At 38.3% G+C, this 14,043-nt stretch overlaps 1 protein-coding gene across 1 annotated transcript in view; it reads right to left on the reverse strand.

The window, feature by feature from the left end:
* DDX10 (DEAD-box helicase 10) overlaps positions 1-14,043 on the reverse strand; it is a 280,373-nt gene that overhangs the window by 94,649 nt on the left and 171,681 nt on the right. The window contains exon 16 of the mRNA XM_049613892.1: positions 11,906-11,962. Within this exon, the coding sequence (XP_049469849.1) occupies positions 11,906-11,962 (57 nt within the window). The remainder of the gene's footprint in view (positions 1-11,905; positions 11,963-14,043) is intronic.

Genomic DNA, 14,043 nt, shown 5'->3' on the forward strand with positions numbered 1-14,043 from the left:
TATACAGTGATCTAGGACAAGAACTAGAGATAAGTTCCAGGTTTCATAATTTAATATCACTCCCTCCTGAACATTGCAGATAATGCTCAAGGCAATCAGGCTGAGATTCATCAGTGTACAATCTGAAGGACAGAAGACCGATCAACTCTTCAATAGTGTCAGAAGACCTCTGTCTGTCAGGTCCTGAGACAGAAACCAGAAGGGTTTTTTAACCTACAAAATTAGGTATATGACCTTAACCAAGTCATTTACTTATGCAGTTTCTGTAGGAAAGATTTTTCAACTGTCAGATGACTGAATGCTTCCAATTATTACATAAGTTGATGAATCAAGGAGGGAAATCAAAATAAAAGCACCCTGAAGAGGATAAAACACTGTGATGGTACCGAAAATCTTTAACAACACCATCAATGAAGAACAAATTCTAGAGTTCTCTTCAAGTCAAGAAATCTTTGGACCCTGTAATGTATATGTGTGTGTGTGCGTGTGTGTGTGTCAATAATAAAGAGTTACTAAGCAAAGGGAAAAATATCCCTGCATAAAACACTGCAGACACCTGGCTACAATTTTACCCAAAGAAAGAAAATACAGCCAACAGTAATTAGTTAATGTTGCTGGTAATAGTAACTGCAAGGATAATAATAATAAATTAGCTAATTAGAGCTGGATGGTTACAAAGCATTTCATATATATATAATTCTTTTAGAGGATGGCAGGGGGAAGGTGTCAGTGAGAAAAACAAGTTCTCAAGGCTATTTTCAGTATATTTGATTATCTCCAGGAACAAATTCTTCCAGCCACTAGTTTTTCTCTTTTGAATACTGCTTACAGCGCTCTCCAACACAAGTCTTCATGGCTTCAAGAAAGGGCTTACAGTAAGCTTGGCTACTCTACAGCTCACACACACCATCATCCCCCCAAAGAGCTTTCCTTATTCACAAGAAAGTATTTTTTTATTCACTAATTTGATTGTACTTTTTTATTACTTTTTTAAATATAATTTATTGTCAGGTTAGCTAACACACAGTGTATATAGTGTGCTCTTGGTTTCAGGGGTCGATTCCCGTGATTTATTGCTTACATACAATACCCAGTGTTTATCCCAACAAGTGGCCTCCTTAATACCCATCACCCCCACTACCCCCATCAACCCTCAGCAGTTTGTTCTCTGTATTTAAGAGTCTCTTATGGTTTGCCTCCCTCTCTGTTGGACACTATTTTTCCCCTTCCCTTCCCCCATGGTCTTCTGTTAAATTTCTCAAGTTCCACATATGAGTGAAAACACAGGATATCTGTCTTTCTCTGACTGACTTATTTCACTTAGCATAATACCCTCCAGTTCCATCCATGTTGTTGCACACAGCAGGATTTCATTCCTTGTCACTGAACAAGAAACTATTTCACATAGGACTAGTGGATATCATAAATACTTAAAAATTAGGAATCGGTTTTATTCCCTCACTGATCTCCAAAATCAGGAATGGTCTTTAGGAATTACCACAGAACTTATTCCCATTTTCTTTTTCCTGTGTTTCATTTCATTTTTGTTTCTGTTATTCCCTTTTTCCAACTTCCTCGTTTAAAAGACTGAGGACAACCTTCTTGTTAAGAAATACCAGGGGGCGCCTGGGTGGCGCAGTCGGTTAAGCGTCCGACTTCAGCCAGGTCACGATCTCGCGGTCCGTGAGTTCGAGCCCCGCGTCAGGCTCTGGGCTGATGGCTCGGAGCCTGGAGCCTGTTTCCGATTCTGTGTCTCCCTCTCTCTCTGCCCCTCCCCCGTTCATGCTCTGTCTCTCTCTGTCCCAAAAATAAATAAAAAACGTTAAAAAAAAAAAATTAAAAAAAAAAAAAAAAAAAAAAGAAATACCAGGATCCTCTTTCTCCCTGTTCTCCCTGCCAGTAATTGTGTTAGATTCTGACTAAGTGTTACAAGTATGACTGACTCTGTTTACACACCATTCTGTTTATCTCCATCTCTTCTGATAAAAGAAGATATTTAACACCAAACTATGTGCAAGATGACAATTCTACATTTGGTGTGTCATTTAAGAAACAACAAGAAGGTACTATGAATTTAGTAATACAAATTCATATTGTGATCATCTTAATAGCTTTTAGAATACTTTTAGGGGTGCCTGGGTGGCTCAGTCTGTTAAATGTCTAACTCTTGATTTCAGCTCAGCAAATGAGTTAACAGTCCATGAGTTCGAGCCCTGCGTCAGGCTTTGTGCTGACAATGCAGAGCCTGCTTAGGATTCTCTCTCTCCCCCTGACTGCCCCTCCCCTACTTGCACTGTCTCTGCCTCTCAAAATAAATAAATAAACTTAAAAAAAAAAGAGTATGTTTATCAATTATATTACATACGTTAAACAATTATATATAATAAGTTACCTGCATCATATAATATATAGATTACAGATAATTTATTCTTGGGATAGCCAATGTTGGAAATTTATAAGAACTGGAAAAAATCTCTACTGATAACATGGAAAACCCACACAGATTCTTATACCACACTCGGAAAATCATTAAAATCAAGATTTATGGTATTTCTCTAGACCTGTCCTCAGTTTCTAGTATAAATGAAAGGATTCTGAGTTATAAAGCAAAATCTTAACAGAAAAGGAGAAAAGGACCCACGTGCACTTCTTTCCCCAGTAATTTGGGATTTTTGTTTACTGTAAGAAATTATGATAGTATGAACTCCCAAAAGATAGTAATAGTTTTATTAACAGCCAATCAAAGTTATCATGCACATCATTAGTGAGTAGTAATACATATGAAAATAAAGGTCAATGATTCTAAGCATCAGCTTCCACAATCATAATGGCCACACATACATGTACACATGCTCACAAGAGTTTCTACAAAGTAGGGTATGTGTTAATGACCACACAATTACCAACTGACTACAAGGATTCAGATAAAGTTAATTTGTTCTGCTAGAGAAGATGTTCCTATAAACCACTAACTCAAATATATAAGTGTCAAATTATCTCTAACTTGTGATTAAGCAGAATAAGGCACAACTGAGTATAACGGACATCACAGGGACTGACCTACTACTCTGTTTTGGTCCAATGTGAAATCAAAGACCTCATGTACTGGAATTGAGCTAAATGACCACCCAAATGAGCAGAGTCCATCAGAGCATTTAATAATACAATGATTTACAAGACACAGAAAGGGATAATATATATACATACATATGCACATATATACCCACACATGTATATACACATATGTACGTGTAAGTGAGAGAGAGAGAGAGAGAGAGAGAGAGAGCGAGCACGAACACACGAGCTCTTTTTCTGGCATCTTATTCAAATGTGTTTTGAGTCTATTTTTCCCAAAATTATATCTGCTTATAACATTTTATTTTACAAGTTTTATAAAAGAAACAACGTTCTTTAAAAAGTATTAAAAGAAATACCTGAATTAGTCATTAAAATTCTGTCTTGAATTAACCTGTTATTTATTGCAAGTTTAAAAGCAACAAGTCTGACTTGTCTGAAAATTTTTATCTTCTTCTCAAGGTTCACAGCTTGCACAGGATGGGTTTATGATCACCCTTCATCTTAACACCCACTGCACAACTCTCAGTGGTCATGAGTCAGGAGGTAGAGACTGGCTTGCATCTGAGTCCTAGCTCTCTAACAGTCTAAGCACATTTGAATTAGGTTCTAATTATTCAGGCAACCCATGTTCACAACCACCAAATACAATATTCACCATGACACTGCCAACAGTGAAGCTGTACCAGAATCGCTGTTCTATAACCTTGGTATAAGTTAATGGATTTGTTTGTAGTGGTGATGAATAAACGAGAAGGGGGAAGGAAGGAGCAGCAATCTGAAGAGCCCTGGGTGTCATGGGTGCATTCAGTCTGGCAAAAATTTAAATCAGTAGAGTGCAACTCCACTCTATTCTATGGGTACAGTCTCTTTGTTTCAATTTTTTTTTTTTAACGTTTATTTATTTTTGAGACAGAGAGAGACAGACCATGAGCGGGGTAGGGACAGAGAGAGAGGGAGACACAGAATCAGAAGCAGGCTCCATGCTCTGAGCCATCAGCCCAGAGCCCGACGCGGGGCTCGAACTCACAGACTGCGAGATCGTGACCTGAGCTGAAGTCAGACGCTTAACCGACTGAGCCACCCAGGCGCCCCCAGTCTCTGTGTTTCAAGAAGGCTATGACTGACACAGCATTAACATGTAAATGATAACTTTAAGAATGAATATACCTGCATTTCCTTAAATATTCAATAAGTATTTATAAGCATTTACTACCTGCCAGCTACTAGGAAAACTCTCAATTCCTGATCTCAAAGAGTTTACAGGTTAGCAATGGGAGTCAAAACCACCAAGAATTAAGGCAAAACAGTGTACAAAAGGGTAGTAGGGCAGAAAGAAATGCCTAACTCTGCCTGAAGGGGGCAGGACAGTCTTCAAAACAATCTCTTTAATGTTTATTTTTGACAGAGAGAGAGAGACAGAGTGTGAGCAGCGGAGGAGGACCGAAAGAGGGATACAGAATCTGAAGCAGGCTGCAGGCTCTGAGCTGTCACTAAAGAGCCTGATCCAGGGCTTGAACCCATGAACCATGAGATCATGACCTGAGCCGAAGTCGGACACTCAACCGACTGAGCCACCCAGGTGCCCCAGGACAGTCTTCAAAAAGGAAACAGTACCTAGAAGGAAGAAGCAGTGAAGGTGAGGACATCCCACGGAGAGGCGAAATTTGTATAAAAGAAGTAAAGGAGAATATGGCGTGTTTAACTGATCTGCATGGCCAAAAATAATGGTAATCTACTTCATAATAGTTCATTCATATGAAAAGACTTTATTACTGGGATTATGGTGATTTACAGAAACTAATAGGAAATTAACACTAGTCTGTATCTGCCAATGATTATATATCTAACTGGTCTGTTTCTTAGTACCTACTGTAAGATGAACTAAATGTAGACACTAAGAGCAATTTCATGAGGAAATCTGTTTACGTGTAATTTCTGCTCTAGGTTTTAAGATTCTCATATGTGAATACTCTTTACTGCCTTGGAAATGAGGTGACCGTATGGCCCGATGCTTAAGTATTAAGGCTTTCAAGTCCTGTGAAGTAGACAGGAGTCTAGGCTCTGCCATTATCCTAGCCATGTGATCTTGAGAAAGTTGCATAAACTTCCTAAGCCTCAACTTCCTCATTTACAAAATGAAGATAATAATACCAGTTAACTCACAGTGCTATTTGTGAAGATTAAAGCAGTAATGCACAAAGAGCATTTAATCACAGTACTTGTAACATAGCAGGCAGTCAATGAATGACAGCAGCTACTACTGTTATGCTTTACAATGTTCACAAAAATTGCACCCCAAACTCACGTTCCTATTACAATTCTTAGGTATGCTACAGGAAAAAGAAGGGATATTCTTTATAAAAATTGCTTGATATACTTAACACTGGTGCTATTGAAACTTTCAATATTACTTGGGTTTCAGTCTTTAAAAAGTGTTGAGATTGTGACTGAGAGCATAGTGTCAATAACTTCCTTATTCCTGTGATACCTTAAATAAACCTAAGAAAATTCTAAACTACATGCACTGCTCTTTGTTATTTCCTATATTGTTATACTGGGGGAAGGGACTTTAAAGGAGAATGAAAAACACACACGTAAGCACCCAGAGACCTGTGGTCTGGCCAGATTTTGTTGTTATTTAACTGTAAGATCTCGGAAGAATCACCTATTCATAAAGACTCTTCACTTCCTCACATGAAAAATAATGATTTGGAATAGAAGAGTCTTCTCTTCAAAGGTTTGTATTCTGAGATGAGGATAGGGAGGTGGGAATGGAGAGTAAGTGTTTACTGGGCACCGATTTTCATCCAGGCTGAGAAGGTTCTAGAAATGGGTACTGGTGGTGGTTGCACAGCAGTGTGAATACAATTGATGCCAAACATTACACTTAAAGATGGTTAAAATAATGAATCTTATGTGTATTTTATAGCAATAAAAAATATTTTAAAAGAATTTTTAAGTTTGGGCCTGTATCCCAGTAAACCATTCACTCACCCATTCAGTCAGTCATCAAATATTTATCGAGAGCTCATCATGAAACAAGCACTGTGATGGAGACACCAAGAACAAGACTTAGAGCTGAGCAGGAAGACACATACACAGACATGTATCCAAGTAAGTGCCATGAACCATCGGATGCTTTATACAGGAGAATGGAGTGCAAGTTATAAAAGCAGAAGTCCATTTTACCTGAGGTGATCGGAAAAGTCCGCATAAAAGGGAGAACCCATAAGGTGAGTCTTAAAAGAACACATGTATTCACCATGTGGAAGAGATCATAGCCAGCAGGATTCTTTCTCCCATACTTAACTTTAAATCTTCACGACTAGAGAACAATTCTCTAACAAGAAAACACTGAAACTATCTCTCAAGTGATCCAAGATAGTTAAAAGTTCAAATTTAGTAATCCCTTCTTCTTCATTACCAAGAAGGATAGAGAAATAGAGAGAGAGACAGACAGACAGACAGACAGAGAAAGAGACAGAAGAGAAAGGAAAGGTAGGGAGGGGTGGGGAAGAGAGAAAAAGGAAGGGAGTGAAAAGAAAAGAACAGAATCATTATATTAATATTCCCACAAACCAAACCAACACTAGAATCACAGTAAAAGCTAAACTTCCTTGGGTATTCATTGTTCACTTAGGTAGATATTAATGGGAAAAAAAGCATGTCATCTAAAAGACTCAGTGTTATTTATTTAAAAAGGAGAAGGACAGCATAATGGGTCTTATAATAGCACTAAAACAAGGTACTATTTGAGCAATTTGCCTAGAGAAACAGAATGACTCATTTAGGGCACCATTAAATAAGTGATTATATCAGAGCAGCAGAGGGCACTCTAGAAAGGTTCAAGTCCCTTCAGATGTGAGAGCAATTTACTTTCACAGAGGACCTTTGCTTTCTCTGGGAACTGGGACTATAAACAAACTTATGTTTCCATTATCTTGTTTTTAATTTTATCAAAAGTTCTTTGGTTTAAAATAAACTGACCCTCTAAAGCCCTTGAAATTCTAACTGTATTAAAAACAAAGAAATGGACCAGTAAAATTTCAATACTATGAAATGCCAGAAAAAAAAAAAAAAGGAGGGGGTGGGGTGGATGGAAGGTTTATATGAAATACACAGAATGAGGAGAAATTTTCCCCAAAATTAAAATTTTTAATTTAGTGTCAGTCAATAAAACACTACCAAAAAGAAATAAAAACAAAGGCTTAGGACCTAGGAATGACCATTACCAACATTTATTAACTTGTATTAGTAGCTCTGTAAGGAAAGATAACCCTTTAAGACATGGGAGAAAACAAAAGAGTTATCCACGAATGTTGAGAAAGGCTGTGGATCCCTATCAGGAACTGCAGTGAGTACAATGCATACATTTTTGTTAGGTATCTCGGCTCAGATCAAGATTACATGGGACCACGAAAATGTAAGCATGATTAAAAGTGACTATGTCATATACACCCTTCATTTTATATGTGGCGAGAAGAAGCCAGAAAGGGAAACGACATGTCAGGGGTCACCCAGCAACAATGGACACAGCCTACCTTCTAGTGTCAGTTCAGAGGTCAACCTTAACTCATCGGATTTGCTATTAGTCTTTTCTATGAACAGCTATTAGCCCACATATATAAATCAGGTTTCTTTTAAAGAAAAACAATATAAAATAAAAGGGGTAAAGAGTAACATACTGAAGCAGCATGGGGCAATAACAGTAACAGGATCCAGAGAGCTTGAGTAGACATACTATTTCCACCACCAACGAAGCCAGTGATGGGAGCAAGTCATTTACTTGCTGTTAGCCTTAATTTATCTGAGTACTGCTAAAATATTAAGTATATATTTAAGTAGAACCATTATTTCAAATAAAAGCTTAGTATACATGAAGAAAAACATGGAGCTGCTCTGACTGAAGTCAAAATGGTAGCCCAGAGCCCTGCCCTGCATACCTCCAACAGACACCTAGGCTATTCAATGTACTACTTAAAACTCAAACTACTGGAGCAGGTCAGTGGAGGCCATACTCTTAAATGTCATGAACCAAGAAAAGTCCAAAAAGATTTTGAAGGATTGACTTTGTCGAGAAATGATGATTCTTAAAATCATCATTATATTTCATAAATAAAAAGACAATCCAAAGCAAAAACAATAGAATGTTCTACCAAAGTGAATAAATGCAGCTTTGCTATGTGAAACTATCAGTGGCTAGAAAAAAAAGATAATTATAGACCAAAAGATTAGAAAATCACTCCAGACCATCTCTCAGGTCTACTCATGTTCTAAAGTTATACAACTCCTATTTCTTTGCATCCTATGTCCTCAAAGAACTAACTGAGACCACCTGAGGTATCCAAAGAACTGTTTTCTAAGACTACTATTTGTTAAGCAAATAAGTAAAGTGTCCCAGGGTCACTAAAGTTAAAAAAAAAAAAAAAAAAAAAGCAATAAAAACTAGAGAAAAATTAAGCTAAAGTTTACTAGTATAAAACTTCACACTCATAGGGCATTTTAGTTATTTTAATAGAACTTTCCCCACACCTAAAAAATAACAACTACCAAAGCATGTGTAATATACTCAAGCAACACCTAACTTTCCATTGTTTAAGTGCCTGTGAGCTATTTCCTACTCTTTATTCCTTCATAGTCATTGTTCAGTTTTATCAACCTCATACTTCTGTTTAATAAATTCTACTTTCTTTTCAAAAGCAGCATAGCACAGAGATATTTCCGGGGATCTATTTCTTCAAGTTTCAGCACTGTTGTTCTTTTCTTTACGTTTCTGCATAATCACTGCAGACACTGGAGGTTAGTACAAGCACGTGTGACTATCAGAGTAACAGGAGGGAAGCTGAAGGAAGGCGTGAGGCTGCATTTCCAGGATTATGGAACCTCCCTGAACCTCAAGAGACATGTGGTCTATTGATCATTGCTACAACTGCTTGTTTCATCTCTTAGCTTAAAATTTCTAAGTTATAAGAACACACACATCCTGTCAAAGTAAAAAGTCCATTTTGCAGTTCAAATATTTCTCTGCTGAACAAAGTTTTGATACTCACAACACTTCCATACTCCAAATCATTAAGTACTGGGTTCCCAGAAAACCTCAAGAGTTTGAAGTTCATGTTTCTTTCCTACTCTTGGCACCGCACATAACATTTTCTAGGCAAGTCGTACATCTGTCTACAAAGAGTTGCATCAGAATGCTGAGAGGTCCATTCCGACTGGGTTTCACTGCACTCCATCTTTCAAGCAACTTTTCCTAGTAATATTTTCTATGTCGGAAGAGAGAACCACCAACCATCATTTATAAAACTGAAACCACACATTATCATTAAGCTTTCACCTTTTTGGGAAATAAAGACAAGTCCATTAATTTTCACTTGAATGCTTTTTTTTGCCAGTTAAAAAAATACGTATTCTGTCTTCTATGTTCCTCCTTGTATGGCATGGTATTTGCCAAATGGAGCACAAAACCAGGCACAAAGAGCCATGGGCATCTCCCTTTCTCACACAGTCAGTGGCCTGCAGACTCTTCACAGAGCTCTGGCCAGGTGACATTACATGTCCTGGTACAGTAGGTCTGAGAAGACTACTTCCTCTCACCACTAAGGCATCGTCTAGATATCTTGCAGGCTGAGTAACTGAAAGATGCTCTAGCCTGAAGCTGAACAAAGGGCCTCAGAAGACAGAGCCACAAGTCACACAATGATTACATGGAAACATACTCAAGAGGGGATAAAATCTACTCTAACACTGACTCATCCATCATTTAAAGCACATGCACAAAGACAATAAGGAAATCTGGTAATTCACACCAGGCATTTCTTCTTAGACATTACAGAAGACAGGGCCATCACCCCTTTTTACACCGTCTCTCTAAATTAGATCTTCTGGTTCTATTTCCAAAGGGCACCTGAAAAGCCACGAGAATCTCCATCCTGCCGCTTTCATTTGAAAAGAAGCAGGGCACAAAAAGGTTGACCCAAGCTAACTCCTCAGGCCCCGACGGTCGGCCTGAATCTGCCACCGCTGCCAGCCCTTGCTGTCTCACGGGAATGCTGGAGGCCTGGCTACAAACAGCCGCTTGCCCCTCTGCTAGAATCACTCCTACAGGAGGCCTGCCGCCTCGGAGCACGCAGTCGAGGTCGTGAAAGGGAGGCAGTTCTACCACCCAGAGCGGGAGTGAAGCATACCCTCTGTCTACTGAGCACTTCTGGCCGAGCAGCAGAGCCATGGTGGCCACAGAGCCTCTTCTGTTTGTTTCCAGGATGAGCCTTACTGGTCAGACAGAAATGAGGTGTCTTCATTTCTTGTCACATGCCAGGAAACAAACAGATGATGAATATTTACGGGGGTAGAAAGTGGAAGGGTGGGCTGAGCTGGAGGAGTGCATTTTAGAGAACTGCCCCAATAGAAAAACCGAACTGACAGTGTTTCCAGCTTTAGGCTTAGTTCCCTGCTGGCACAGTACCAAATCCAAACGCACACACCAACTCCCAAAAAAATAAGAGGCACAAGAGGCAGGCCCACAGGTGAGAGCAACTTCTTATGACTTAAACCACTACAACAGGTGAAGCACACATCGTCAACAACAACAACAACCACAAAACATTTTAGTAATATACACGAATATGTGTGAATCCACACAAAGGAAATACAGTAACCAAGCTTTCTTTTGGCTCCAGATTACATCTTTCATTTCATAATTTTACATGCAGAAAAGAGAGCTTCTCAGTGAAATAAAGTAAGTTTAGTTTTATGATGAACATGCAATATTCATAAATATCAAATGCTTTTGTTAGATTTAAAGTTTTCTTCTTAAATTTAAATTTTTCCCACGACAGCCCCTAAGATGTAATTTCTATGCCGTGACAGTTCACGTCTGCATTTTAAAAGCATATGCAGAATCCACCACCTGATTTCGCAGTCAGGCCACACACACAATGGCTCTCGTTTTCGGGCACATCTGAAGACAGAGTGATATTTAATACTGAATATAAACAGTCTTTTCATCTTACTCTGCAGAGTAATTGCTTCCCACTTCAGAACTATAAAATGAGTTATCATCTCTGACTTGCTCTCTAAGTGCTATGGCCAGCATGGAAAAAATGACAAAGAATATTATGGGCTTACTCAAGGGAGTCAGATCTTTGCTAACTGCCAAGAGGAAATCATGGCTAGTCAGGCATAGCACAGTGAGATATGGCATGAGAAATGACATACGTTACTGGGTCCTGGTTCTAGCAAATCATTTGTGCTCAGTGACCTCAGAATGTAGAAGCTGAACCATTCTCAGTGTCCAACACACCAGATAAAAACTATAGCTGCACATGGATGGTGTTCACAACGGTACGTACATAAGCGATACTGTGCTGTCTGTTTATAGGATATACTAAAGGTACCCGATACGGAGTGCTCTCCCCTAGCTTCTAGGAGTTGAAGTGAAGCAATCAGTGCTCTCAGAGTCATCTACTATGAAGCTGGGTCCACACAGCTGTCTGCCTGGTCAAAAGACGACAGAGTGTAAAATCCTGCCAAGCTTGGTCCACAAAGCCAACCTTCTCCCGTATTTAATAGGCACAAAATAGAATGGGAGAAGGTGGCGGGAGCAGTAGGGCAAAGGCCAGCAAACAAATTATCTTATGCATTTTTCATCCTGCATCACAGAGGAAAGAAATAATTGGAGAAAGTAAATGACAAGGACACGTGGACTTATATCCAATTTGAATGTCATGATATACAGATAAATATAAAAATGCATATGGACAAGCAGAATATTTAAATCCCATTCAGTGTTACCAACATTTTTCTCATAAAAAATATCAATCCTTACCTTTGCTTGTCTCTTACTGGCTTCTCTTCTGGCTTCCCTTTCCTTCAGTCTTTTCTCCTACAAGAAGAAGGGGGAATTAGCAGCATATAAACTTTGATTACATATAAATCAGACTACACATTCTTGACCTTTTTTTTTTAAAGCCAACTGATACCTGGCATTCATTTTTCAATAAATACTTACTGAATGCCCTCGATGGGACTGGCATAAGTTATCATAATCATTAAGATGTGGAGACAGACCACAGTTCTACCACCTGCTAGCTGTGCAATCTGGGGCAACTTATTTGCATTTTGTAACTCTCATTTTCTCACTGAAACATGAAGATAACAGGAACACACATTTCCTAAAACTGGTGTTAAGAATTATATAAAATACTATACATAAGTGCTTAGCACAATGCCCAACGTATAACTGGTACACAATCAATGTCAGCTATTAGAATAAATAGGAAAAAAATGCATTCATGGTATTTCCCTTTTCCTCTATCTAAAGCAAAATCTATAAGGATATGAAATCTGTTCTTAGAAAAGTGGCTACATTTTCTCAAACAGATAACAACAGAAATTCATTCCTACAAAGCTTGTTATTTTATTATATTGTTTTATAATTGCTCCATTAGTTTTCCAATGATCGTAAGTAGGCACAAAACACAACACTGACATTTTTTAAAGTAAGGAAAAAATTAGTATGCACAATAAATTAGTATGCACAATATTAAAATTCAAAACAAAACAACCCAGCTAAAGTTGAAAATAGTTTTCTTTTAAATAAAAACAACCTCTTTTTCCCTTCAAAAACAAAGTGTTAAAATAATAAAAAGGCTCGTCTTGGGAAGCCTGAGTGGCTCAGTCAGTTAAGTGTCTGACTTTGGATCAGGTCATGATCCCACGGTTCATGAGTTCGAGCCCCATGTCAGCTCTGTGCTGACAGCTCGGAGCCTGGAGTCTGCTTCGGGGTCTGTGTCTCCCTCTCTCTCTGCCCCTCGCGTGCTCACACTCTGTCTCTGTCTACAAAACAGGCTACAAAACAGATGAAAGTAGCAAAATAATATTAAAGAAAAGGATTTACAGCAACTAATCATCAGGCTTAGTTTGAGAGTTGGCTCTAGTTTGTGGATACACGTATCTGTAATATCATCCCTCTTCTCTCTTACACACACTTCAGTTCTATGTCCTACAAAAAGAAGTTTCTGGGTTTTTGAAGGTCACAGTGACTTTCAAGTGCTATGCTGCTCAAACTTATTTTAAAACTAAAGCTACATAAAATATAGGCATGCAAAACATCAAATAACGAGAGTTATGAAACTGAACTTTTATAAAAACATATGCCCATTAACACACCATTATTACATTGTATTTCTTACAAACACTAATACCTCTGAATTAGACAGCAGTATACTAGGCATTTTACATATACTTTTTAAGCTATTTAAAAAAACTTTGCAAGTATTATTCTTTCCATTTTATAGATGAAAAAACTGAACCAAGGTGATTAAGTAACATCTGGGATCACGCAGCCAGCCAATGATGAAGCTTAGACTAAAACCAGGTCTAAGGAGCCAACATCCTCACTCTCTCAACCCCAGGACACTTCCCCCCTTCCCTCCTTCAATTCCAGCACACCTCTCCCCACTCTCGCCTCCATTAGAAAGCATACTTGTTTTGTGGATGCATAGTGTTTTTGTCTTATCAACATGTTTAAGACAAATATTCCATTTCTTTTTTTATTAATAATGGTCTGCTACCGTATGTGTCTTTTCATCCTAATAGCATTTTTCCCCCCCGACAGCATTTTGTGGACATTATCTAATTAATTTTTGCCAGTCTCTGTGCAGAGGGGGAAAAAGAAGATAATTAACCACATTTAACAGTCACACAAATTTTTGTTGTAATTACTCAGTAACTGGCCTTCTCCCAACGCATTAGAGGATCTGAAAATGGCACTTCAAAGTTCCAAACAATAACCTCAATATGTTCACATCGGAAAAACCCTTTCTATTCAAGTAAACATAATTTCCACTCTGGCCCTTTTCGTCTAGTCATTTTAATCTAGCAGAAAAGAACATATTGACAATTTTCCACTGCTAAGGAACTCCAGTATTACTTCATTATCGTCAGGGAAGGACATTATAAATT

Source organism: Panthera uncia, chromosome D1 (assembly GCF_023721935.1).
Source record: "Panthera uncia isolate 11264 chromosome D1, Puncia_PCG_1.0, whole genome shotgun sequence".
Classification (NCBI taxonomy): Eukaryota; Metazoa; Chordata; class Mammalia; order Carnivora; family Felidae; genus Panthera; species Panthera uncia.